At 40.4% G+C, this 23312-nt stretch overlaps 2 protein-coding genes across 3 annotated transcripts; one reads left to right on the forward strand and one right to left on the reverse strand.

Moving 5' to 3' along the window:
- Nucleotides 1-8079: 8079 nt before the first annotated feature.
- On the reverse strand, nt 8080-19450 carry anks6 (ankyrin repeat and sterile alpha motif domain containing 6). Of its 2 annotated transcripts, none has more exons than XM_008438322.1 (18): nt 18836-19450; nt 17280-17498; nt 16986-17187; nt 15263-15413; nt 14309-14353; nt 14010-14214; nt 13169-13275; nt 12943-13094; nt 11573-11822; nt 11427-11476; nt 10939-11133; nt 10685-10847; nt 10418-10608; nt 9195-9387; nt 9047-9114; nt 8828-8944; nt 8633-8729; nt 8080-8543 (listed from the first exon to the last, which is right to left on the reverse strand). In XM_008438322.1, exons 1-18 carry the CDS (start codon nt 19171-19173, stop codon nt 8494-8496), a joined length of 2793 nt encoding a protein of 930 aa, XP_008436544.1. In that variant the 5' UTR covers nt 19174-19450; the 3' UTR covers nt 8080-8493. The 2 variants fall into 2 exon arrangements, with proteins under 2 accessions (XP_008436544.1, XP_017157465.1); XM_017301976.1 differs by having other exon boundaries at nt 11427-11479.
- A 1628-nt stretch (nt 19451-21078) lies between these two features.
- Nucleotides 21079-22468, forward strand: rps20 (ribosomal protein S20). Its single transcript, XM_008438323.2, has 4 exons — nt 21079-21309; nt 21781-21880; nt 22052-22125; nt 22250-22468. Exons 1-4 carry the CDS (start codon nt 21100-21102, stop codon nt 22430-22432), a joined length of 567 nt encoding a protein of 188 aa, XP_008436545.2. The 5' UTR covers nt 21079-21099; the 3' UTR covers nt 22433-22468.
- The last annotated feature ends 844 nt before the right edge of the window (nt 22469-23312 follow it).

The following is a 23312-nucleotide window of genomic DNA, read 5'->3' on the forward strand; positions in this document are numbered from 1 at the left end:
AGAACATGCACGACACACTTCCAACATTCGCATTAGTGAAACATTTTAACAACCATGTTTCGTGATTATGCAATAGTTTGTGTTAGTCTATGAAGAAGTTTGCGGTTGCAACGCGACAGAATGCGAAAAAGTTTCAAACTTTTGCAAGACCAAGTGTAAAATAAACCACAGGAAGGTGATTAAGTCACATGCAGAAGTTGTTGAAAACTCATCATTGGGCAGAAAGTATAGAAGAGCTGGATTTGGTGTGGAAGTGGAGCCACTTTATGAGCCCTGACATGCAGAAAATTGTTTCCGCCAAAGAAAAAAAAACAGGACTGAAATTATTTTATAAGATGTGAAGCATGTTCTGACTTTTATGGAGCATGTTTTTAATATTAAGGTTTGAGCTATTTGCTCAAATTTGGTTTAGTTGTAAAGTTGCCGAGCAGTCCCACTCCCCGAACGTCAAGTGTTTAATACCACATCTTTATCAGGCTGACATTTGTTTCAGGACAATAAGCGGATCTTCTTTTATCTCATGGGACTGCAAATCTCAAATCCGGAACTAGTAACTCACAAAGAAAAAATACCCTGATTCATAACAATGATTATTTTTCAACAAGACTGCAAAAACTATTCTATTATGAGAATATCCTGTCAACACTCAGCATGAAAGGTGCCAATCATTTTCGAACCCATGCTTTGGTTTCCTTTTTTTCTGTCATTGATTCTATTACGATTTGCATCAACTGCTTTAGGGGGGAAAAAAAAGGTACGTTTTGGGATTTCGGAGATAATCTTTTGTTGACGTTTGGATTTTAGGTTTTTCAAAGGTCGTTCGATGGTCAGATGGAAGAGGTCAAGCAGAGATTGTCTCTCTTTTTCCCGTGTCCCTCGATCGTTCTGTAATCTGCTTGGGCTCTTTTACTTTACACAAGAATCAGGGGCAGAAGGGCTTATGCGGCTGCGTGACACCCGGAGTTTCAGAAAGCATATGAGTCATATTTGTTTGATGGAGTAATGATGATGATGGATGGCAAGCGTGGAAGCAGGCAGCGGCTAAATGCCGGGACGCTGTTGGCACGGGCAAACCAAAAATCGGTTGCAAAGGCGAGTGCCAGGAGATTTTATTTACAACTGTTTATAACCCACGGATCCTAGGATTAGTAAAGAGAGAGGAAAACAGGAGAATATGAATGAGAGCTCATTTATCCACTGATAAATACATACAAAACTGATTATGACTTTTATTTTTGGCAAACCATTTCTGTTTTGGGTCACTGTCCTGCTCAGTGATTTTCTAAAAATATAAAACGTTCTAACAGTTCGAAGTCTTCACGATGCCATCCTCTGACAGGGTTTCTCACGGTTTTTGGAAGTGAAACGGGCCCGCATCATCCCATATCCTCCTCCATACTTAACAGATGATACACCAAAAACGGGTTTGTGACTAGAAAGCTCTGCTACTGAAACTCGGAGCTCTCACGACGATCCTCTCTCTTGCACTTCTCTAATCCTCCTCGCCCTACATGGTGAAAAGATAAACTTTGCTCCTCGTCCAAACTTGTCTGGCAGTTTCAGCGATTGTAAACTTTATAATATTTATTGCTTTGACCATTGATATGGTTTGGTAGGTTGTTATTATTTTAACTTCTAACCAACAGCCTTACTTTATTGGCATCTTTTTCATTTTGATGAAGTGTATCATATTAATGTCAAAGACAAACAATAGGTGAAAAATTACGAATTAAATAAGCGTCGTTCAGTGTGTGAAACAGCTTAAAATTGTAAACTGGAGAGACAAAAAAAAAAGAGTCTTCTGTTGTATTTGTTAAAAATGGATTGTTAGATGTGTCAGTAAGTAATTTTGTAATAAAATAAATTACAGAAATTCTTAGCTAGTAAATAAACGTATTAAAACTTGGGGTTGAAATGTTCAAAAAATATCCAGATAAAATCAGTGACCTCATGCTCCTTTGGTTACAAAAAAATACATGCTATTGCTTTTTGCACGTCTTTATTAGAGGTGACAATAAGTGTGGAGATGAATAACAATAAAAACGGTCTATGGTGATCCTGCTGAGAATCACTGCTTATCACTAGAGAAGAGGAGTAACCCAGACGCACAGACACAAGGGAAGTAAAGACATTGCCTCAGGTTATCCACATTTTAAAACAGCTGTCTCTTGTACAGCCAGAGGCTGTGGTAAATTATTCATTGCATATGTTGGATTTATTTGGAAACCCCTCCAAAAAACATTAGTAGGGATCAAACATAAGCAAAAAGGGACACCAATGATGAAGTACTCAGTGTTCTTCCACATATGGGGTTCCCCAAGAATACTGCTCGGCCCACTACTTTTTTAGTGTTTTAATTTCTTTTTTCCTTTTGTTTTTGTGAAGTTGCAGTAAACCAAAGGACTGAATTTCAAAACATCACTTTAATTCAATTCAGTTTCTTTATAGTGGCTTGCAAAAGTATTCATACCCCTTGACCGCTGCCATATTTTGCACATAACAAACACAAACATAAATGTATTTAATTGGAATTTAACCTGAATTTAGCCAACGCAAATTAGTATTTAATTGTGAAGTGGAAAGAAAATTATACAGGATTCAAAAAAAATTTTTTACAAGTAAAAAAGTGAAAAGTGTGATGTGCAAAAGTATCCGGCCCCCTTTTCTACAAGTGCCACCAGCTGCCTACAGAAGTTGCCTCTGTTGCGCTTTCAAACTCGAAAGTTTGAATGCGCACCCTTTTCACTGTTTCAAATATTTCGACTGTTTGATCCGCCTTGTTACATACGTATGCTCTTCTGTTCTGAAATGTGACTTTTAAGTTCTCGTGGGAAACCCAATTCCAAAATCTAATTTCACGCTTAATCTGGTCCCTTCATGCCTTCCACACCCTCAGCCTCTGCTCGGATCGCCTGTGGAAAACCAGCTGCGGCATCAGGAAGGGTTTTCTGCCTTATTTGGTTTGAGACGGACTGTTGGGAATGCCAGAAAATTGTATAATAAGGTTTTATACACAGAAGTCATAATTTTAGCAATCAAATATGTATATTTTAAAATGCCTGAGTGTAATCGGATTGCATTCAGACATATTTCTTAAAACCATTAGTAAGTAAAGTAGCATGATGTAACCACTTTAGTCTCCTTTGGTAGACATGTTGGGATTTTGTGTAAAAAAAACAACAACAAAAAAACAATAACAACAACAAAAGTTCACTTTTATTATTCACCATAAACAATTTCTAACCATCTTTAACCAGTCACAGTGTTAAGTTTACTTTCAGAATGCAATCATGATTCATGAATGGCGTTCCCAACCACAGCGCAACTACTGTACTTGACAGCTACAAACAATATTATTTAATGTTATTCAACGTAATCAAAAGCATATGTGCATGAAAACAATTATGAGGAAATTGAATGAGTCACTCCATTTGCTTCCCACATGCCGCAGCCATGTTAATATCTTCCAAATGTAGCTCTCTCGCTCCTGCAGATTCCTCCCCGCGAATGTACATCTGAGCTCCGGCTCTGTCGCAGCAACGGGAGAGGGAAGCCTTCCTGCGCTGCAGCCATGTTTTTCATTAAACTCTACAAGATCTCTGTCGCCTGCCTGTCGGCTTCGTCTACATCCAGGTCATCAAAAAACGGGTTTAAAGGGGCCAGTCTGTTCCAGATTTTAGTCAGGTCGGGGATTGATGGTGGGTGTTGAGGCATGTCAGAGAATGTAGATGAAGAGGGTCTAAACCAAAATTTGTTCATAAAACAAAAAAGGTCTAAATGAGAACCGTTCTATGCGTAATTTGTATGGTAATGAGCACACAGGCCCACTTCACAGTGGGGTTTTCCATTCGAACACAATCCCAAGGCCGAAAAACAATGTATTGTGTATTCTTATTCCTCTTTCAAGTTGGAGCTTTATCTATATGAGACAAAAATAGCGTTCTCGTAATATCAGCACTCAAAAGCCTTTTGTGTTCAGAAATTGAGAATTACAAGAAGAGTCAACAAAACATCTGCGACTGAGAGGAAAAAAATACTTTACACCCCCTTTGAAATTACAAACCATCTCCATCAACCTCAAAAGTTTTCTTAAATGTGCAAATTCTTCGTACAGCCAATAATCAATTGTGACTCATGAAGTCTACGTCTGCAAACTCTGTCTAAGCCAGTGGTTCTTAACCTGGGTTCGATCGAACCCCAGGGGTTCGATGAGTCGGTCTCAGGGGTTCGGTGGAGCTTCTGCCGCTGAGGTAAAGACACACTTGTGTAAGTCGTGATGACGCCCCGCTTTGCCATCGCTTGCCAATCAGAGGAACACGTTACATTGCTTAGCCAATCAATGCTGCGGAGGAGCTCTTATTGAAGGAGTTCCACTCTCAGCATGGATTTGAACTTGTGTCTTTAATTACTTCAGCAAAGCTCACAGTTTTTACCAAATTCTGTAGCTTTCGGTGAACTTCTACATCTGCTCCTTAGTCGCATCTTTTCGGGGTTGCTACTACCTCTAGTGGTGTGGGGGTGGTAACACAGCTAATATAATTACGTTACTAAATCAGAATACCGTAAAGCCTTTTGTGTGTGGGTGATGGGGGATAAGAAGGGTTCGGTGAATGCGCATATAAAACGGGGGTTCGGTACCTCAAAAAAGGTTAAGAACCACTGGTCTAAGCTATTGAGTGTTTTTAGCGTCTCCTTACTGTTTCATTATTTCACTGCTGGCTTTATCTGCAACATTTAAAACTGCAGCATGTAGCCTTTATAAACAATGTTTTGCTTTTACATATTTGTCAAAACTGTGACCAAATCACGAAAGTGTAGTATGAGACAGATAAACTGAAAATAAATAAATAAATCTAGCTAGGAGTTCCATTTTTTTCAGAATACTAACCAGCTGGGGGCAACTGCCTTGGCTAATTAGTTAGCATGCTAACCCAGCAACTGCCTTGGCTAGCTAGAACGCAGTTAGAAAGGCCACCAATGATAACGGGAAAACAGTTTTCCTGTACTGATAAGTTGTTTCGTCGTATCGTATAGAATTCTAAGGTTCTATACAAGTCTTTTTTTTTCCACTTCTTTTTTTATTTGCTGTGGATCAGATTTTAGAGGAAAATACTTCTTTAAGGCAGAGCCGCTTCCTCTAGTAGCCTTGTAGTGAGACAAATTTCAGTCTAATCCATTTTCAAGCACTGTAGTAGTTTCATAGTCATGACATTTATTTTTTGTGCGTGTCAAACGACCCGTTAAATGCCTTACTAGATGTGGTGATAAATAGTCCAACAGGCCCAATTAATTTTACTGAAAGATTTTGGAAGATTTTGGACATATGAATGTTTCCTACAAAGCGCAGCCTGCAGGCTGGTTCTGGAGTTTTAAAAGTACTCCAAACCTTGTTAAAAAACGAAAAAGAAAGAGAGAGAGAGAGAGAGTAAAAGTTGGCTGGGTATGTTGTTCATTTAACATGAAACATTTTAAGTTGTAGTTGTATAAATAGTGCCAAATATATCCTTAAAGGAAAAATTACGATAAAGCTTTTCCAGACAGCCATATTAAACCCTCCAAATATGTTTTACAATAGGTGACGACATTCAAGCTCGCAATTTTTTTTGGAACTTCTTTATAATGAACGACGGCTGCGAGGAAAAGGATGCAAATAAAACATGTGAGGGTGGAAACTCTGGAAGATTTAAAATCAACTCCCTCCCAATCAATGTTGGCACAAATCAAGTCGTGTTTTTGTACTGGGATATCCTTGTTTTATTGATACATGGCAGTACGAGGAGGAGAAGATCTGACGACAAAAAAAAAGAAATGAATGAACTTTACAGGACTAAATGTAAAGGCATTTTACTTATTTATTTTTATTTTTTACTATTGCTGAAGTCTTCAACTTCAGTCAAAAAGTTGAAGACCGAATATATAAGTTCAGGAGAGCTGACAGTTTCATGTAGTGGTAAGAGCTTACTGCCCCCTTCTGGACGATAGGGGAATTTTCTCCTCCGTCTTTGTGGCAGCTTTCCTTCAGCCCTGATACAGAGATTTAATTATTTCCCGCGGTCAGAGAATTTAACTGTCAAGCCTAAGAGTAATTCAGATTCCTTTGATCATATTCACCAAATTTCAAGTTAAGATTGTCTTCTCTCTGGCCAATCTATGCTGAAGGTCCTATCATCTGTAAGGTTCTCCAGCCTTAAGAGCTGTTTTGTCCACTAAGATGTTAAAGAATAAAAAAAGTGTAATATTTAATCATCGTTTCCAGTTAGTAAAGCTGAGTTGTCCTGCCTTGTTCTTTTTTTTCTCCACAAGCAACACTTCTTCAGTGTTTTCTGAAATTGGACTGAAACATTTAACCTACAAACTCAAAACTAACAACTAACTTTTCAGCAACATATGGGAGTTTGTTTAAAGTCAACAATTGTTGAATATCGATCAAATTTTCACAGACATACTTTTTCACTTCTAGAAAGGCTATTTTTTTTGTTATAAGAGAAACAATCTGCCAGTGCAGGGCCGTGCAGAGACCACTACAGGGGCAGGTGCTCAACAAAAAAAGGCCACATCTAACCACATTCTAGGACAGAATATTAACAAAGCCTCTCAGCTTTCAGAGTTTAATAAACAATGATAAATTACAAAATTGTGAGATGTACAATCAAAGCTAAGGAAAATCTCTATATAGAGCATACAGCTATGCCTATGTAAGATATTTTATTAAACATTTCTTTCTGCAGGTCTAATTTGTTATAGGAAAGTATTGCAATATTCAAACCCGCAATTTAGCAAAATATGTAAATCAGAGCTAGACCAGCAGACATATTTTGTCTTTACAGAATTACACTATTAAAAATATAAACAAGGGCACAATGCAACCTTTTAATGGACCATAATCTATAAACAAAGAGCTGCCTGTTTGCTACACTTGCAGTGGAGATGAAGATGGGAAAGTTTGCTGTGAGACTGCAGAGTGTAAAAACTCAACTTCTGCGCTATCAAAGGAGGCATTGGAAGACTGTACCCAAAAGAGATCTGGCTTAGGGAACAATTTGGCCAATCTCAAAGAGCTTGTCAGTGTCTGTTGTATTTCATTACCTCTCTGCTTAAACCGCTACTCCGTGCTGAAGCAGAAACGATACTTAACGTTTTCTCTCATCTGACAAGTAGCAAGTCTACTCCACTTTATTCACCAAAAACGTGGGGTTTTTTTTATAATTCACCAAAAACTGTTCTGTAATCTGGAACGTTTGCAGTTAGCCGCTTTATCTCACTATGCAAGAGGCAACTGCGTCATGCGTCACGGGCAAAAGGTCAAAGGTAACAAGGTGACCGAAGGGCTTATTATGTGGTACAAAAAAAACCCCAACAAAAAACAAATAATTTTAGTTCATGTTATGTGTCAGAAGAGGGCTTAGAAAATACAAAAAAAAAAAAAGATAAAATTTGACCAAAAGTGCACTTGGGGGCAAGGAGCAAAAGGGGCAGGTGCTCAAGCACCCCTAGCCACCCTCCCTCTGCACGTGCCTGTGCCAGTGGAACTATTTTAAAAAAAAAATAAATCAATTGACTTACGAGTTCTTATATCTTGCTGAAAAGTTACTTGTGAGTCAGTTTTGTCTTATTCAAGTCAAGTGTAGTAAAATATTTGCACTAGAAACTGGACAAAAATAAAACTGTAAGGTTTTGTGTTTTTGCCGTGTCGGACACTTTTCCTCTTAAGAGTAATTTTTCACTCTGTGTAAAGTTCAACAGCAGATAAGTTGGAGAAGGCCTTATTACAACCCTTGCCAGATTAATAAGCAGCAGAAATTATTTCTCTAAGGTCATTGTAGAAGTCCTTGTTGCTATTTTCCCTCTTAAATCCAATAGAAGTTTAAATGTGTTTTTCTTTTGACATACTGAATATCTATGATGTTCCGACTCTCGACATTAAGTGATTTTTCTTAATATAACATTTGTAGCCACAAAGAATTGCAGGTTGGAATAATTTTCTTGTATCCATGATGAAAAGACAATTTCTTTAGACCACCAGATGCAGCTTCGTCCTTTGTGTTTCCGTCATTTCACTTCAGCAGCTTCCAGAGAAAATAAAAGACAATCCAGACACCTTTTATTTCCACACACACACAACTGATTTACTTTTTAATCAAACCGATGCTTTTATGCTACGTTTGTTGCATCTGACGTTCTTATCACAAAATGTCTGTTAATTGACGGTGTACCGCAGGGTTTTGTTCCAACACATCTGGGTTTTTTCAATTTTTTCAATTTCCTGTTTCCCAAGCAGCTGATGCTTCAGTGGAAAGCAGAGGCTGCTACCTTGCTTCCCAGTTTGGTCCAGCCGTGTCCCATAAAGCGCTCTCTCAACTGGAGAGCTTGGCTGGTCCTCTTGCGCTTATTTTTGTCGCCATTCAGGAGCCTCCACAAAGAATCGTCAACCTCCATACTCCTGCTGGTGGGACATTTGGAGTGTTTCCCTTATGGGAATCGGCGTAGATAAGGTTATCTTTTGCTGGAGGAGCGAACCTGATGCCTCATCCAAGTTGTTGGAGCTGAACAAGAAAAAAAAAGATGACAAAGAATAAGAAATTGCGATGAATGCTCTTTTTTTAAAAGTCTGCAGTAATCGTTTTGTGCTTACACCGAGACTGGCCTGGTGGCCTCGGGTTGCTGGCGCTGCTGCCGAAGGACGACTGGAAGTTATGGATGGTCTCTTGAAGGATCTGCCTCTCCCGGCCCTAGAGGCGGCCAGTACCCAAGTGTCATAAATACATGTAGACAAAAGCGCAGCAAAGATTTGAACTGCGCACAAAGAGCTGCGGTGAGCTGAAAGCACCTTTCCAGCGTTGAGCTCAGATATGGCGGCTAGGATCTGCTGTCTGGGGCCGTCTGTTTTGATCCCCAGCTCCTTCAGGTCTCCGTCCGTTAGAGTCAGGAACGCTTCCATGTCGACCTGAAAGAGGAACAAAGAAATGAGGAAAAATCTCTCCGAAAAGAAAACTAAAGAAAAGTTTCCCTCACACCTGGAAAAAATAAATAAAATAAGATGGAATACCTCCTGCTCCTCAAAAATAGGCTGGTATTTCTCAAGAGACAGTTTCTTCAAAATACTAGACAGCTCATCTGGGGGGAAAAAATAACAACACACATTGAGGTTTGAGAGAACGTGATGAGTCTGTACTGACGGCAGAAAGAGCCGCTACCTTCGTCGGTGATGGTGCCGCTGCTGGAGCCGCCGCTGCTCTTGGAGCGCGGGTGAGACGAAGCCGACGACAGAGAGTCGCCCGGGCCGGCGGGGATCTTTGGCGTCGGGGACGGAGACGGGGTTAAAGTGGGGGACGTGCTCTTGGAGGTGGACGAATTCCCAGACTGCGATCTCTTTTTCAGCTCCATCTTCTACAGGGAAGGAAATAAGAGAGCCGCTTCCATGTAGTCCCGGCCAAAAGACTTACACGTCCATCTGGGGCTTTTAAAGGGGCGGTTTTGTGTGATATCCAGGCACACAGTGTCATTTTATAGCACAATCAAATAGCTATGTTAACTTCAGCTGTTATAAAAATGCTGCATATGTCAAAAATGATCTAAGCAAAATTGAACTTTGCAATTGGACACCTTGAAGTTGGCCTCTGTCTCTTTAAGAAGCTACTGTGTGGAAAAGGCGGCGCTTGGTGAGACCACGAGTCTCACCAAGCGCCGCAACAGCTGTGGCAACAGCTGAATGGTTGCCACGGGAGATTAAAGGATTTCTCAAACATAAAGAAAAGAATCAAAGCAACACTTCATATGTTTTTGATGAAGGAAAAATATAACACAACATAAACTCAAAAATGTCAATTTTACATAACACTGCCCCTTTGGCAATTATATTCTTTTGCCTCAGATTTATTGTGGCGTTTCTATAGATTAGATTTAATATTTTAATGAACTCAAATTTATTATAGCCATCAACAAGGCTCTGAAATAATTTCGGTTAGTTATTCGGGTAGAACCGATAAGACAAAACTGGATACATAAACTGGATGATTGGCTGTCACAGATCCAAGATTACCAAGTCTGGAAATTTTCAAAGAGCAGAGGCTGAGGCCAGTTCAGAAGTAAAATGTTACAGATGTGAAAATTTGAGCAGACAGCAAGTATTAAAGGGGCAGCATTATGTGAAGTTAGTTTTTTTTTTAGCTTTACATCGTGTCATAATGTTTTCCCTCATCAAAAACATTCCTGGAGTGGTGCCTTGATTCTTTATCGCATGTTTGAGAAATCTGTCAATCTCCCATGGCAACCATTCAGATGTGCAAAACAGATGGGTGGACCTAACGCCGCCACTCAGCTCCTTCAGACTAGTATAAACCTCTGACCAGAACCGTATTAACGACTGTAAAACTGTGGAGACGTTCTGCTGGAAGTCAGAATTAAAAGGAGCCCAAACCCTTCTGGCGTGGAGGTCCGAGGTGACCAGGCTGGGGTTGGACGGGATCTCAGGCAGGCTGACCGGTACTGATGCCGGCATAGGAGCCGGGCTATGGTGCTTCTCTGCCGTTTGGGTCTTCACCTCTATCAGCCCTGCAGCTCTTTTACGCTGGGCGGCTATCTGGGAGAGAACACTGTCTGCGCTGCCCCCTGGTGGTGGTGACAAAAAAAATATTGGTACACTCACCCTTAGCTCATTTCCATCGAGTGATGTGTCTGTTTGCACCTGAGCGATTGTGAGAGTCCCGGTTGATCCCTGCTACTCCGTTTGACCCCCCAGAGGAGTGAGGGGAGTGGTAGTGACCAGAATTACAGGGCGAGGATGAGGAGGGTCCCTTAGGGATGCTTGGAAACTTGATGGACCTGTTCACAACACGACTGATGGACGTCTTTGAGAGGAAAACAAAAGCAGAGAGAGAGGAGGATAGTAGACGAAGGAGTGATGGTCGTTATGGGAGCTAGAAATGTATTTTCCCTCACAATGTCAGAGTTCCCGCTGCTGTTGAGTTTCCTTTGAGGAGGCATTGGTAGGCGCGCTGCCTCACTCTTCCCGTCTTGGAGGAAACGCGATCGGTCGGAGTTCCAGGGCTCAAAGTTGGACGGCGGCAGGAAGGGAGGGATCACGGCTTTCAGCTTGTCATTTGGCAGCCGGGTCAGAGGAGCACCGCTTCTCAGCTGGGGAAGAAACAAAACGCAGGGTGTGAGCAACCGATAGCATCAAAACCTTGAAATCTTTAAACTGGACCCTGAAAACATCTTTTAAAAGAAGTGTATAAACACACCTCTGCTCCTAATATAACTAATAATGTATGGCAGGAAAGTTGGAAAAAATATTCAGAATCCTGTTCCAAAAAAAAAACCAAATTGGTATCAACAACACCAAAATTTCATACAAAAAAATCGGACCTCAAAATTCTGATGGGTGCATTTCTGCTCGAATCCATTTATGTCAAACCAAACGCTCTCACCATTGTGGTTATCAGAGAGTCGTCCTTTTCTGAGGATGTTCTGCAGTGACCTGCTGAAAAGTAGAAACTCATTTTACCCAAATGCTACATAACATTAAGGTTTAAATTGTCAAATATTCAACAACCCCTCAGTTACTGCGTCTCACCGGCGTCTTTGGTCTTGACGGCCCACATGGCGCTCACGTCATTCACTCCTGGAGCTGCAGTAGCAGCTGCTGCCGCCGCCGCCGTCCCATTAGGCACAGCTGCGGCCTTCGCGTCCGCTCTCATCGTGGCGTCCAGCGGGGTCTCGGCTTCGTCTGGAAACGGAGCCAGCCGATTGGTTAAGAGGCCGTGCCTCAGGGTGTGAGTCAGCTTCAGCCTCCGGAAGCGATTGGACATCCTGCTCCACCAGGACTGCAAAGGTATGAACACCACAAAAAAACTGCAGCAACACTTATAGAGGTATTTTCACCCAAACGCAACCACTAACTTTAACCTTTCTTTTATATGACAGACTTACACAAAGTAGTGCAGTGAATACTTTTGCCAGATACTAAAAAAAGTCCTTTTTTCTCAAAAATGTAACATTCCTAACATGCTTATATGTAATGTAAATTTTTACGTCGGTTTTGTTCTTAATATGAACAAATCGATCAAAGAAAACAAAACATGAAACATTTAGCATAACAGTAGGCATACAACTAACGATTATTTTAGTAAATGATTATTCTATCGGGCTGCACAGTGGCGCAGTTGGTAGAGCTGTTGCCTTGCAGCAAGAAGGTTCTGGGTTCGATTCCCGGCCCTTGTCTTTCTGCATGGAGTTTGCATGTTCTCCCTGTGCATACGTGGGTTTTCTCCGGGTACTCCGGTTTCCTCCCACAGTCCAAAAACATGACTGTCAGGTTAATTGGTCTGTCTAAATTCTCCCTATGTGTGAGTGTGTGTGTGCGTGGTTGTGTGTCCTGTGTGTCTCTGTGTTGCCCTGCGACAGACTGGCGACCTGTCCAGGGTGTACCCCGCCTCTCGCCCGGAACATTAGCTGGAGATGGGCACCAGCAACCCTCCCGACCCCACTGAGGGACAAGAGTGTTAATGGATGGATTGATTATTCTATCAATTATTCTGACAATTAATTGATTAATCGCATAAAAAATTGGCACATTCTGCAGATTTCTCATGTAACTGCTCAAGCTTATTTTATACAATGTTAAAAATATGATCAAGAAATGCAAATAAATAAATAGTTCAATAACTTTTTCGAAATAAGAAAAACACTGTATTGACTAAAGTGGAACAACAGCAAAAGACAGATCTGCAGCTAAATAGAAACCTAAGTAAGCTCTTTCTACTTCACTTAACATTAGTACAGTTTAGGTCTGATCTGTTGACTGAGATTTTCAATTTACCAATTAATAATCCAGCAATTACCGTAATCGATTTTTAAATTAGTTGACGATTATTTCAATAATCGATTAATCACGATTAATCTGATTACGATTCAGCCAGAGATAAAAGGAATCAGCCTCTTTACCTTAAGGCCTCCCTTGTCATCGGGTGGCACTGGAATGTTGTTGAGGGACTGTCTGCTTTTGGAGCGGCTGATCAAAGCTCTGCCGCGGTGTTTGGACTTGTCCTTGTCCACCTGCATGCACACCGATGCCAAGAGACGCACCAGCTCAGTGTCTGATGAAACAAGAAGTAAAATTAAACGCACAGTTGAGAGTCAAGGAGAACAGAGTGACGTTCAGCAGGTCTACCTGGGTCGTTGAGCAGCATGACCAAATCAAAGGCAGTGTATCCATTCTTAGCTCGCAGGCTGACATCGGCTCCTTGACTCAGCAGGTACTTGACAATGTCTTTATTGCTGGGAGAGAGCGGGCAGCAAAACAAAGAGAAAGAGAGGTGATTATTGTGTCAGCAGTAAAACCTGGAACAGAAGCAACAATAGTTTGGTTGGTGACGGCCAACAATAGAAAAGCTGCTGCCCCAAAGATGGAAGGAGTCCACCGCATGAATGACAGAATAATTTTTGCAAAGTAAAAAAAAATAATTTGACTATTTGTAACATAAATGCACAGAAAAATTGGTTGATGTCAGAAATTTTGTGTTTTTGTTTGTTTTGTTTTTTTTAAGTTGACTGGTGCTAACGAAGGTAATCTTTTGCTAGTCCAACCAGAGGATGCTAACAAAAGCACGCTAATGTGGGTATGTCACTACTGCGCTAAAAGGACAGAAAGTTAGCTATTTTCAATCTGTTTTTTTTTTTTAAATAGAAGAAAAATGAAGATGGAAGACGCTATTTAGAAGAACCAAGATTTTTTTAGGCGATAAGGCTAAACATTTTTACAGCTATTATTTTTATCCCTTCCGCCATCTATCATGGTACATGCTCAATTTGGAAAAGTTGGCAATCTTTAGGAAGTCTTGCAATTAAGAGAGAATGTACACACTCTAAAATATTAATATAAACTGTTGTCTGGCTACACTAGAAAGTTAATAGAAATTGTATGTTCAACCTCTGAAATCTCTGTATGCCCGAAAAGTGCAATCAGTCCACCGAAAGCCACCGTTTAGAATAAGCCAGCGCCTCCCGCTTACCCGTGATACGTGGCTTGCATTAAAGCGGTCCAGCCGTGAACAGAGTCCTGTTTGTCTATGTCGACTTTCTTCTCCACCATCAGCTGCACCACCTCCAACTGCCCACTCACCGCCGCCATCATGAGTGGCGACGCGCCATCCTGATTGGAGGAGTTTACCTGAGCCGGATCCTCCTCCAAGATGTCTTTAACAAGCTGGGAGTTTCCTGAATCGTCAGAAAAAGTTGAAAAACATTTACCCAAATGCTTTACTTAAAAGAGGAGGGGGGAAAAAAACAATTTCTGGAAAAGCGAGCCCACCTAGTTTGAGAGCGCTGAACACGTCCGGCCTTTTTCTCTCATCGTCTGTGAAAGAGGGAGAGAAGAGCAGAGGAGACCTCAGCTCTGCTTGGCTGCACTCCACATAGCTCAGTCAGTGGGGGGCTATGTACACAAATCCTTATGATAGCAGAGTTCATCACTTACAAAAATAACAGAAATACCAGAGCGGAGAAGGAGAGACAGGAAAGTGACAAAAGAAAAAAAAAAACCTGTAAAGGCCGTAAAAAAACTAAACTGTTTGTGTGTTTGGTGTTGGGATGAGGAGAGCTTCAAGGCTCTCTGTCAAGCTAATGTTGAATGCAACACATTGTCAGAGACACAAAAACTTAAGATGGGAAGTAAAGGCTTTTTCTATAGTTCAATGTTGAAGGAAAAAGTCCAACACATGTATTATAAGCCTGGCGGGCCACCAGGCTTTACTTGTGCCCCCACCAGACTAAGCATTGTTTGTTATTGCAGTTTCTTCTTATACACCAGTAACAGAGATACCAAAGATGGGTTAAAGAGTCTGTTTGATGAAACGACTGGAAGCATAATAGCAACACATAGGGAGATTGAGGTCAGGTGTCTTTTTTAATCCACTAGAACACCGTGTCCACTTCCTGTCTTTACCTGTCCACATGCTAACAACTTTAGCGAATTCATTTTTATATCTTTCCAGAAATTCACAAAAGAATAGATGCTGATTAAAAAGCATCCGCATAAAACTTGTAGGTGAAGATTAAAGAAAATTATTGGTGTGTTTTTATCTCTTTGTGGTCTGTTCGGTCATTTGACGTTAATGTGCAGGTAATATGAATTTGTACGTGTAATTGGAATTCATACAAACATGGACTATTTAAAGTGTGCCTTGTATTTCCAATACTATTAACATAGTGAATGTATGAATGGTTCCTGCCACTCCACAACACCAGCTCAACAGTGGCGCTCTACCCGTTTGAGGTCTGACGGTGGTGATGGAGTCCAGATACGCCTTGACGTCTCTTTGCTTCAGCTGCATGGCTAGCTCAAAGGCCGTCTTGGAGAGAACATTGACCCGGTCTGGATCAGCCCCGCGCTCCACCAGCTGCTGAGCTATCGATTCCTTTCAGAACACGTGACACAACGTTAGCGACCCGCAGCTCCACAGAGTGAAGTTGCAGACAAACTAGAGACCTATTGGTAGGGCTGAACGATATCACCAAAAAACGTATCGCGATATAAGTGTGTCGTATCAGTCGTGATTGATAATTGACGATAACGACAATTATTGACTAGTCTTTTGTTTTTAATACCTGAAATACTGCCAAACTAGTGGCCTTTCATGTTTTATGCAAGGTTTTCACGCCACACTGTTGTTTTTATTTTTAAGCAGTTATGATGCACAGTGGTGAAACCTGAAACTGCTGCTGCGTAAGTTATTCAGCAGGGTGTTCTGATTTAATCAAAGAGTGAGTGAGTTAGTTAGTTCAGGACTTCCCAAACTTTTTCCATTCTATGGCCCCCAAAGAGCATTTACCTTTGGCTAGGGTCCGTCTATGCAAACTGACATTGCTATGAAATATGACTTTTAGAAGGTTTTTATTCACTATTCAATAACTATTACATCCAAAATGCTGCCTCAAGGCTTCTGATTTTAGACTGCCATGAAATTTGATCAGTTAGCATATTATGACTTGATTACCAGATAAAACAATTTTTCAACACGATCCCTTTTCTTGTCAGAAACTTTTCCATTACTTGCTTACTACGCCAGATTGAGAAGAAAAGCAACTTGATAAATTTGACTGGCAGCCTATCAGAAAATGAGCATCAGAAATAGCATGTAAATTAATTATTTTAATTTATATTTGGTAATAAATAAATAAATTAAAAAATTAAAATAACAAAATTGAACAAAAAACAATTATGGTGAAATTTTTAACGTTCAAAAAATGTATGGGATTTGAGGGGGGGTGGGAGGGGGGGGGGTTCTTCCTTATCTGAGAAAGCCCTCTGACTTTCTCAGGTCTCCACTGCGCCCCTTGGTGGCCCCACACTTTGAAAAACACTGATTTCGATGATGCCACCAACTTTTCTTAGCAGAATATAAGAGGCTGAGCAGCTAAAGCCTTTCTTCTGCTTGTATCTCCCAGAATGCTGTGTGGGTCACTGAACACTCTATATATTGAACATCGAATACTCTATCAGATGTAATCTATCCATCCATCCATGTTCTTTACACCCTTGTCCCTTAGTGGGGTCAGGAGGGTGGCTGGTGCCTATCTATCTCCTATCTACACCCTGGACAGGTCGCCAGTGTGTCGCAGGGCAACACAGAGACAGACAGGACACACAACCATGCACACACACACTCACACCTAGGGACAATTTGGAGAAGCCAATTAACCTGACAGTCATGTTGTTGGACTGTTGGAGGAAACCGGAGTACTCTGAGAAAACCCACACATGCACAGGGAGAACATGCAAACTCCATGCAGAAAGACCTGGGCCGGGAATCGAACCCAAAACCTTCTTGCTGCAAGGCAACAGCTCTACCAACTGTGCCACTGTGCAGCCCCATGTATTATCTATTGATATTTATCACTTTTGTATCGCGATATACATTGTTATTGATTTCTTGTCCAGCCCTACCTGTTGGTCAGCTGTGCAGAATCAACAGTGAGTTCAGCCTCACCTTCCCACTGAGCGTAGCTGCCATTAGCGGCCCCCAGCCGGTGGTCTTCTGGGAAAAGTTGACATCAGAGCCCCACTCCAGCAGCAGGCGGACGGCGGCCTCGTGACCGTGCTGGGATGCCACCATCAGAGCTGTGATGTCCATAAAATCCCTTCCTCCTCCTCCAACTGGGTAGCCCTCAGCAGGTCCAAATCCAGCTGTGCTGTTGGGAAACACATACAAACACACACATCAGTCAGGATGATGGAGGAACCCGGATGCCCGTCAGTCAGTCTGACCAGTCAGGTGTTCAACCTGCAGCTGTTGTTGTTGTTGCCGTTAGGGATGGTCTCCGCAGCCATAGCCAGGTGGTCGAAGTCGTCGACGTAGGCCCCGCCCTCCAGGAGCAGCTTGACCACGTGAACGTGTCCCCCGCGGGCCGCCATGGACAGGACACTGGCGCCAAGCCTGTTGCGGCCGTTTATCTCCGCCCCATTCTCCAGGAGGAGGTGGGCGACAGTCAGGTGGCCAAACCTTCACAGAAAACAGAAACAGCCAAGGTAGTCACGGATGGATTTAACCTGCATGATTTTATAAAAACAGAGGAGAACACTCTATTTGAAGGGGCGTGCTTAAGACTAGTAAGACATAAAGGAGTCTTCATAAATGTTTGTCATTAAGTGTCATTCAATAAATACCACTTTTAATTAAATCAAAATTTAATTCAAACCACTTGCCCTTTGGTAGCCCACATTTTATCGACATTTTAAATGATAAACCAAGACAAAGTAACATAAAAAAGGGGAGGAGGACTCCAAAGTTCTCAAAACTGTTTTCATATAAAAATCTCAAAAGTTTTGTCTAAAGTACTTTGATAACCCTAAAGATTTGGTGAGTTCAGGACATGAGTAATAAGCAAACTGTGTCCATGGATGTTGATGGGTAGATGGATGAAGCTGAATACAGGAACCATGACAACTACTTCCCTTTTACTTCACTCTATTTGTCTATTACATAAATTCTGAGTGAAAAATACTCATGTTTGTGATTGTAACATGACAAAGTCGAAACGGTTCAGTGGCTATGAAAACTTTGAGGAGGCACTATGTTCAAATATCCTCTGATCTTTAGCTGCGTTTCTACTACAAATGTGGACAAACCTTTGTCAATATCCAGCTAATGTAAAAAAAAAAAAAGGACACACAATTTCACAATTAAGGTGTTTCTATTAAATACTAAACACAATTGTGAATATGTTTGTTCACACTGCTGCACCATTCTTCCCCAAATACTTTCCTGCCTTCTTCTTCTTCTTCTTCGTAGATTGCGTCAGTTGCAGCATCCGGTTGTGTGATTTTTGTGATGCAAAAAAAGTGTTTTCATTGCAGTTTTACAAAATAGACTACTTTCGTTATGGCTAAAAAAAAACAAAACTTAATCTTAGCGTCAAAACGTTTAGCAAAAAAACAAGATTTTTTTCCAAAATTCCCCTGCACAATTATGTGGTCAATGGAAACGGAGCTAGTGACTTATGCCTCTTGTGATGTCACCAGAGGTATGTGGGTGTGAAGCTTTTATAATACAAAGAAAATAACAACAAAATACCAATAATAACTAAATACCAAAAGCTGATTATAACATGTTGTGTGATGGGTGACAGACTACACCTCCAAAGTGAATTTGACTGACTTTCCAGAAACGCCAGGCTGATAGCTTTAAAAAAAAAAAAAGAGAAGTGAAATTTATATTTTTACCCCGTTCGTTGTGACATTTAAAAGCTCTTCATTTTATATTAGAAATGCCCAGTTTGAATGCTTATAAGAAAATCTCCCGTGTTTAACGCATCCTGGTTCTCCAGACCGCAGCCCCACCTCGCAGCCTGCATCAGCGGGGTCCAGCCGTAGTTGTTGCGGCTGTCCACCGAGGCGCCCTTCCGCAGCAGGAACCGCACGAGGTTCTCGTGGCCGCTGGCCGAAGCGAACTGCAGGCCGGTGTTCCCCTCCTCGTCCGTGCAGTCCACCGGTACCAGAGACACCCCATCCGGGGCCGCGCACTCAGAGCCCGCTTCTGACCGCAGCCTGCTCTGCCGACCCGACTCTCTCGGGGCGCCGGGCTCCAGGAGACCCCGGGCTGTCTCGTAGTCCCCGTCATCGCAGGCACGTAAAAGCAGCAGCGAGCTCGCAGGGACGCCGAAGTTCATGTTTTTCATTTGACGCGTTAGTCCGTCTCCATTACTCTGTAGTTTTGTCTCATCGAGGGTGAGGTGAAAACTGTTTTCCTCTGTCACTTTGCCTGAGTTTGGAGCTCATGACGCGCAGTGAAATAAAGTTCACCCTTTAGGACAAATCTTCTTTCTCCTTCCCAAAACGTTCAAGTTAGCCGTATAGCTTACATTCAATCTCAGTAGTTTGTCTAATAAAAGACAACAACAAAAACTTTCTGGCAACCAGCCGCGGAACTGCCCGGTTCCGTTACTTGTAAATGAATCTGAGAACCATCAAGATGTATTCAACACAACTGATCACTTCCGCTTTTAGCTTTCAAAACAAAACCTAAATAATTATGCCCAAAAAAGCTGGAAAGAAATTGTGCTGTGTGATTATGAAACGTGTCTGTTAAACCCCTAAAGCATGATATAATTGGTAAAGTTTTGACAAAAAGAAAATATAAATCATAATGCATCCTATACGTACCAAAAAATATGCTAATTTTGTAATTAACCAAAACTCAGCTGCCCGAGGCACAAGTAAATAAGGCAACTGATAAAAGGCCTCCGCACCAGCAGGGGGCTCTCTAAAGCACTTGAACTTAAAACTTCGGGGTGCTGGTTTGCAAGGAAAAGAAGAAGAAAAAAGTACTGGAAACCAAATTTCATCTTCCTTTTCCTTTGCGACCAAGATTAAATAAATAAATAAATAAATAAATAAATAAATAAATAAATAATTTAAAAACAACATTTGGAAACAGGGCCATCCTCATTTTTCTTCGTCTGCTGCTATGTGAATCACAGTTTCTTTGTCTGCATATGCGTGACTCCCTTTGAAGTCATTCTCTACAACCAGTCCTGACATCTGAGCTATAAAGAATCACTTTAAAAACAAAATTCTACCATTTCAAATTTATAAATGTAAATTTTACTCCAAGTATTTTCAATATTTGAAGTCGTAAAAAGTCGGTTTTACACTGATGTTTCTGATTTTAACTTTTCATATTTAAACTGAAATAATGTTATGCGTAACACATTAGATTACTCCTAATGTGTTGATATCCACCACTATGTTATTTTAAGTCTAGCAATATTCATCTAAATTTACTTTCACTTAAAATAACCTTAAACGGCCCTGCTAAATATGTTTCATTCACCATCAATTATATTCTGACATCACTCCTGAAGGAAACCTGCAAAAACATTTTTTTTTTTTTTTTTTTTACTTCTTCTTTGTTGCTTTTTTAAAATTATTATTTTACAATTCTGAAGGTTTTATGTTTACTGGATTTAGTTCATGAATTGAATTGCATCTGCCTTGACATGATTCTGGTGATTCCCTCGGGATACACAAATATGTGTATACACTGCCCTCTGCTGATAAGAATTGGAACTACAAAAACTGACCTCGAACTTTTATGATTTGCTTTATTACCAGTTTGAGATATTTATTTCACTATTTACCGAGAAAAACAAACTAACAACAAACAAAACAAGAAAACAGAACTAAAACATTTCCATCACGGTTTTAAAAGCAAGGTTATTTTTTTTATTGCAGCAGAAAATAATAGGAAATTCCAACCACTTTAACGAACCCAAACATAATTTAGCATTTCCTCGGATGATCAAAATTGTGTACAGAATAATGTAACGTATTTTCTGATTATTTTCCTCTGTGATTCGTTTTTGCACTCCTATAATCTTCTTGGTGTAGTCTGTTACCAAAAATATGAAATGTTTATGTTTCTGGTGTTTTTAGCGAGACGCTTAACAGTAATCCAAAATCCATAATAAATAATCAATAATTGTTGATAAACAATGTGAGACCGGATTAATTATATCGGTCACATTTTCTGGTATTGGGGGAATTGTTCCTGATTTTGGGTCTGAAAGTTACATTGTGGAAGTTTGACGAACGCAAACCAGTAGATGTCACTGTTCCCTAGTAAACCGTGGTGCGAATACAGAAGAAGAAGAAGAAGAAAAGACAGAGACCCGGATGAGGAGAATATAAAGCGGAAGCAGGCCTTGGCTTGTCCTTTTTCCTGTGGAGCTAACCACGTTGGTAGCGTCCGTTCCTGGCTCACCGCTGATCGCTTGAATTTCTTCCGATTAAGTCGGTCAGGAATAACTAAAATGGTATGCTCTTTTTCAGTATACTCAAATCTAATGTATATTTCGTGCATAACATTCATATAGTTTAATTTAAAGAAAATAACTCTTTACCACCAATAGCAAGAATTCCACTTGGCTTCCCGCCGTATGTAATACAGAAAAATAAACTTTAACGGTACTTGCCTTGTTGTTTGTGTTAAACATGTCAATTAGCTTAGTAAAGTGATTCAGTATTAACCTAGGGTCGCTGTTAATAATTCGGCTTAAAGAAATTTAATATTTGTATTTAGTTTGTAGACGATATGATGTTTAAATTGAAGCACAAATCAAGCTAATGAGATTTTAAGTTCTTCCTGGTGTGAATTGGACAATATTAAAGTCGTGAAAGCAATTCTGTAACTAAAAACAAATCACTCCCAAGTGCAGTTTCTTTCAAAGGTTATGGTAGAAAAAAAAAGAATCATGATTACATGTCTGGGTTTTCTTCTACTTCAGGCTTTTAAGGACACTGGTAAGGCGCCGGTTGAGACCGAGGTCGCCATCCATCGCATCCGCATCACCCTCACCAGCCGCAACGTGAAATCTCTGGAGAAAGGTAGCTGGCCTCCATTTATTTATTTTAGATCAAATTGAGCGATGAGGATGAAAACATTTGACAGTTATTAAACATGGTGACTGTATACGCTATTCTGAGCTGAGACACGTGTACTAAATTTGTTGGTTGTAGTTGAGTAAATCTTAATTTATTTATTTTTTTTCTGTTAAGTCTGCGCAGACCTGATCCGTGGTGCCAAGGAGAAGAACCTGAAGGTGAAGGGACCGGTCCGTATGCCAACCAAGGTGCAGACTTTTCTAGATTTTTTTTTTCCTTTTTCCCTTCTAGTGTTACGCCACTTTTACTGAAACCTTAAAAATCTTTTGAATGTCCTAAAGCATTTTTTAATATTTTTTTTCTCATCTCTAGACTCTGCGCATCACCACCAGAAAGACTCCCTGTGGTGAAGGATCCAAAACCTGGGATCGCTTCCAGATGAGGATCCACAAGCGACTGATCGATCTGCACAGTCCATCTGAAATCGTCAAGCAGATCACCTCCATCAGCATCGAGCCTGGCGTAGAGGTCGAAGTCACCATTGCAGATGCATAAGCAGTGCAGTTTTTCAATAAAAAACTGAAAACGCTCTCGTTTCTTTGTGTGAAACTTTTCTGACAACTAAGAATCCTTAGAAAATAAGAAAATACTGATGAGTTTGAAAGTATTCAACCTGTAACTTTCAAACTGGTTCAACAGTTGAGTGTAAAGTTATGATTTGTTGGGTGGAAGTAGCTTTAATAAGCTAAGAAATGAACATCTGAATCTGGGAATGTATTTGACTGATTCATTACACTAATTTAAGTATTTGAAACTAGAGCTCCCAGATATTGAAAACCCAGAATTAAGGTTCTTAGAGAATTGACTTAAAGCATCACTCTGTGTCTCTAGCCCCTTTCAGATCTTTTCATTTTATCTTCATGTGTTGCTATTGAAAAGTTTGAGGATTCATAGTGAAAACAAGCAAATCATAGGGTCATTAAAAAAACCTGTGAATGGCAAACAAGGAAGGTTTTATAAGACTAGGTGAAATAAAATGGAGATTAAACTTGAACATACAGGACAACACTTTTTAAAATGCAAATACAGGCAAATGTGGACCAAACAACATGTTGGAATGTCAGAAATGTAAAGTGGAGAAAGTTTGAAAAACAAGGCAAAGTTTAGTATAGATGAAGTGGAAAAAGAATCATTCTAATGAGATTTTCATTACCTTCTAAATGAAATACAAATGGCTAAAATGTATCATATAATCAAATTTACAGAGGTGCACGTATAATATGAGCCCAGATGGAAGTCAACTGTTAATTCAATTATATTTAGAAGTATATTACATTATTAAAGAGTTTCTAAAACATTGTTTATTTGAATTATCAGTGTGGTGAATAAATAGCAAATATCCAACACATTTCTCTCTCTCTCTCTCTCTCTCTCT

The sequence above is a fragment of the Poecilia reticulata genome, linkage group LG20 (assembly GCF_000633615.1).
Source record: "Poecilia reticulata strain Guanapo linkage group LG20, Guppy_female_1.0+MT, whole genome shotgun sequence".
In the NCBI taxonomy this organism is placed as follows: Eukaryota; Metazoa; Chordata; class Actinopteri; order Cyprinodontiformes; family Poeciliidae; genus Poecilia; species Poecilia reticulata.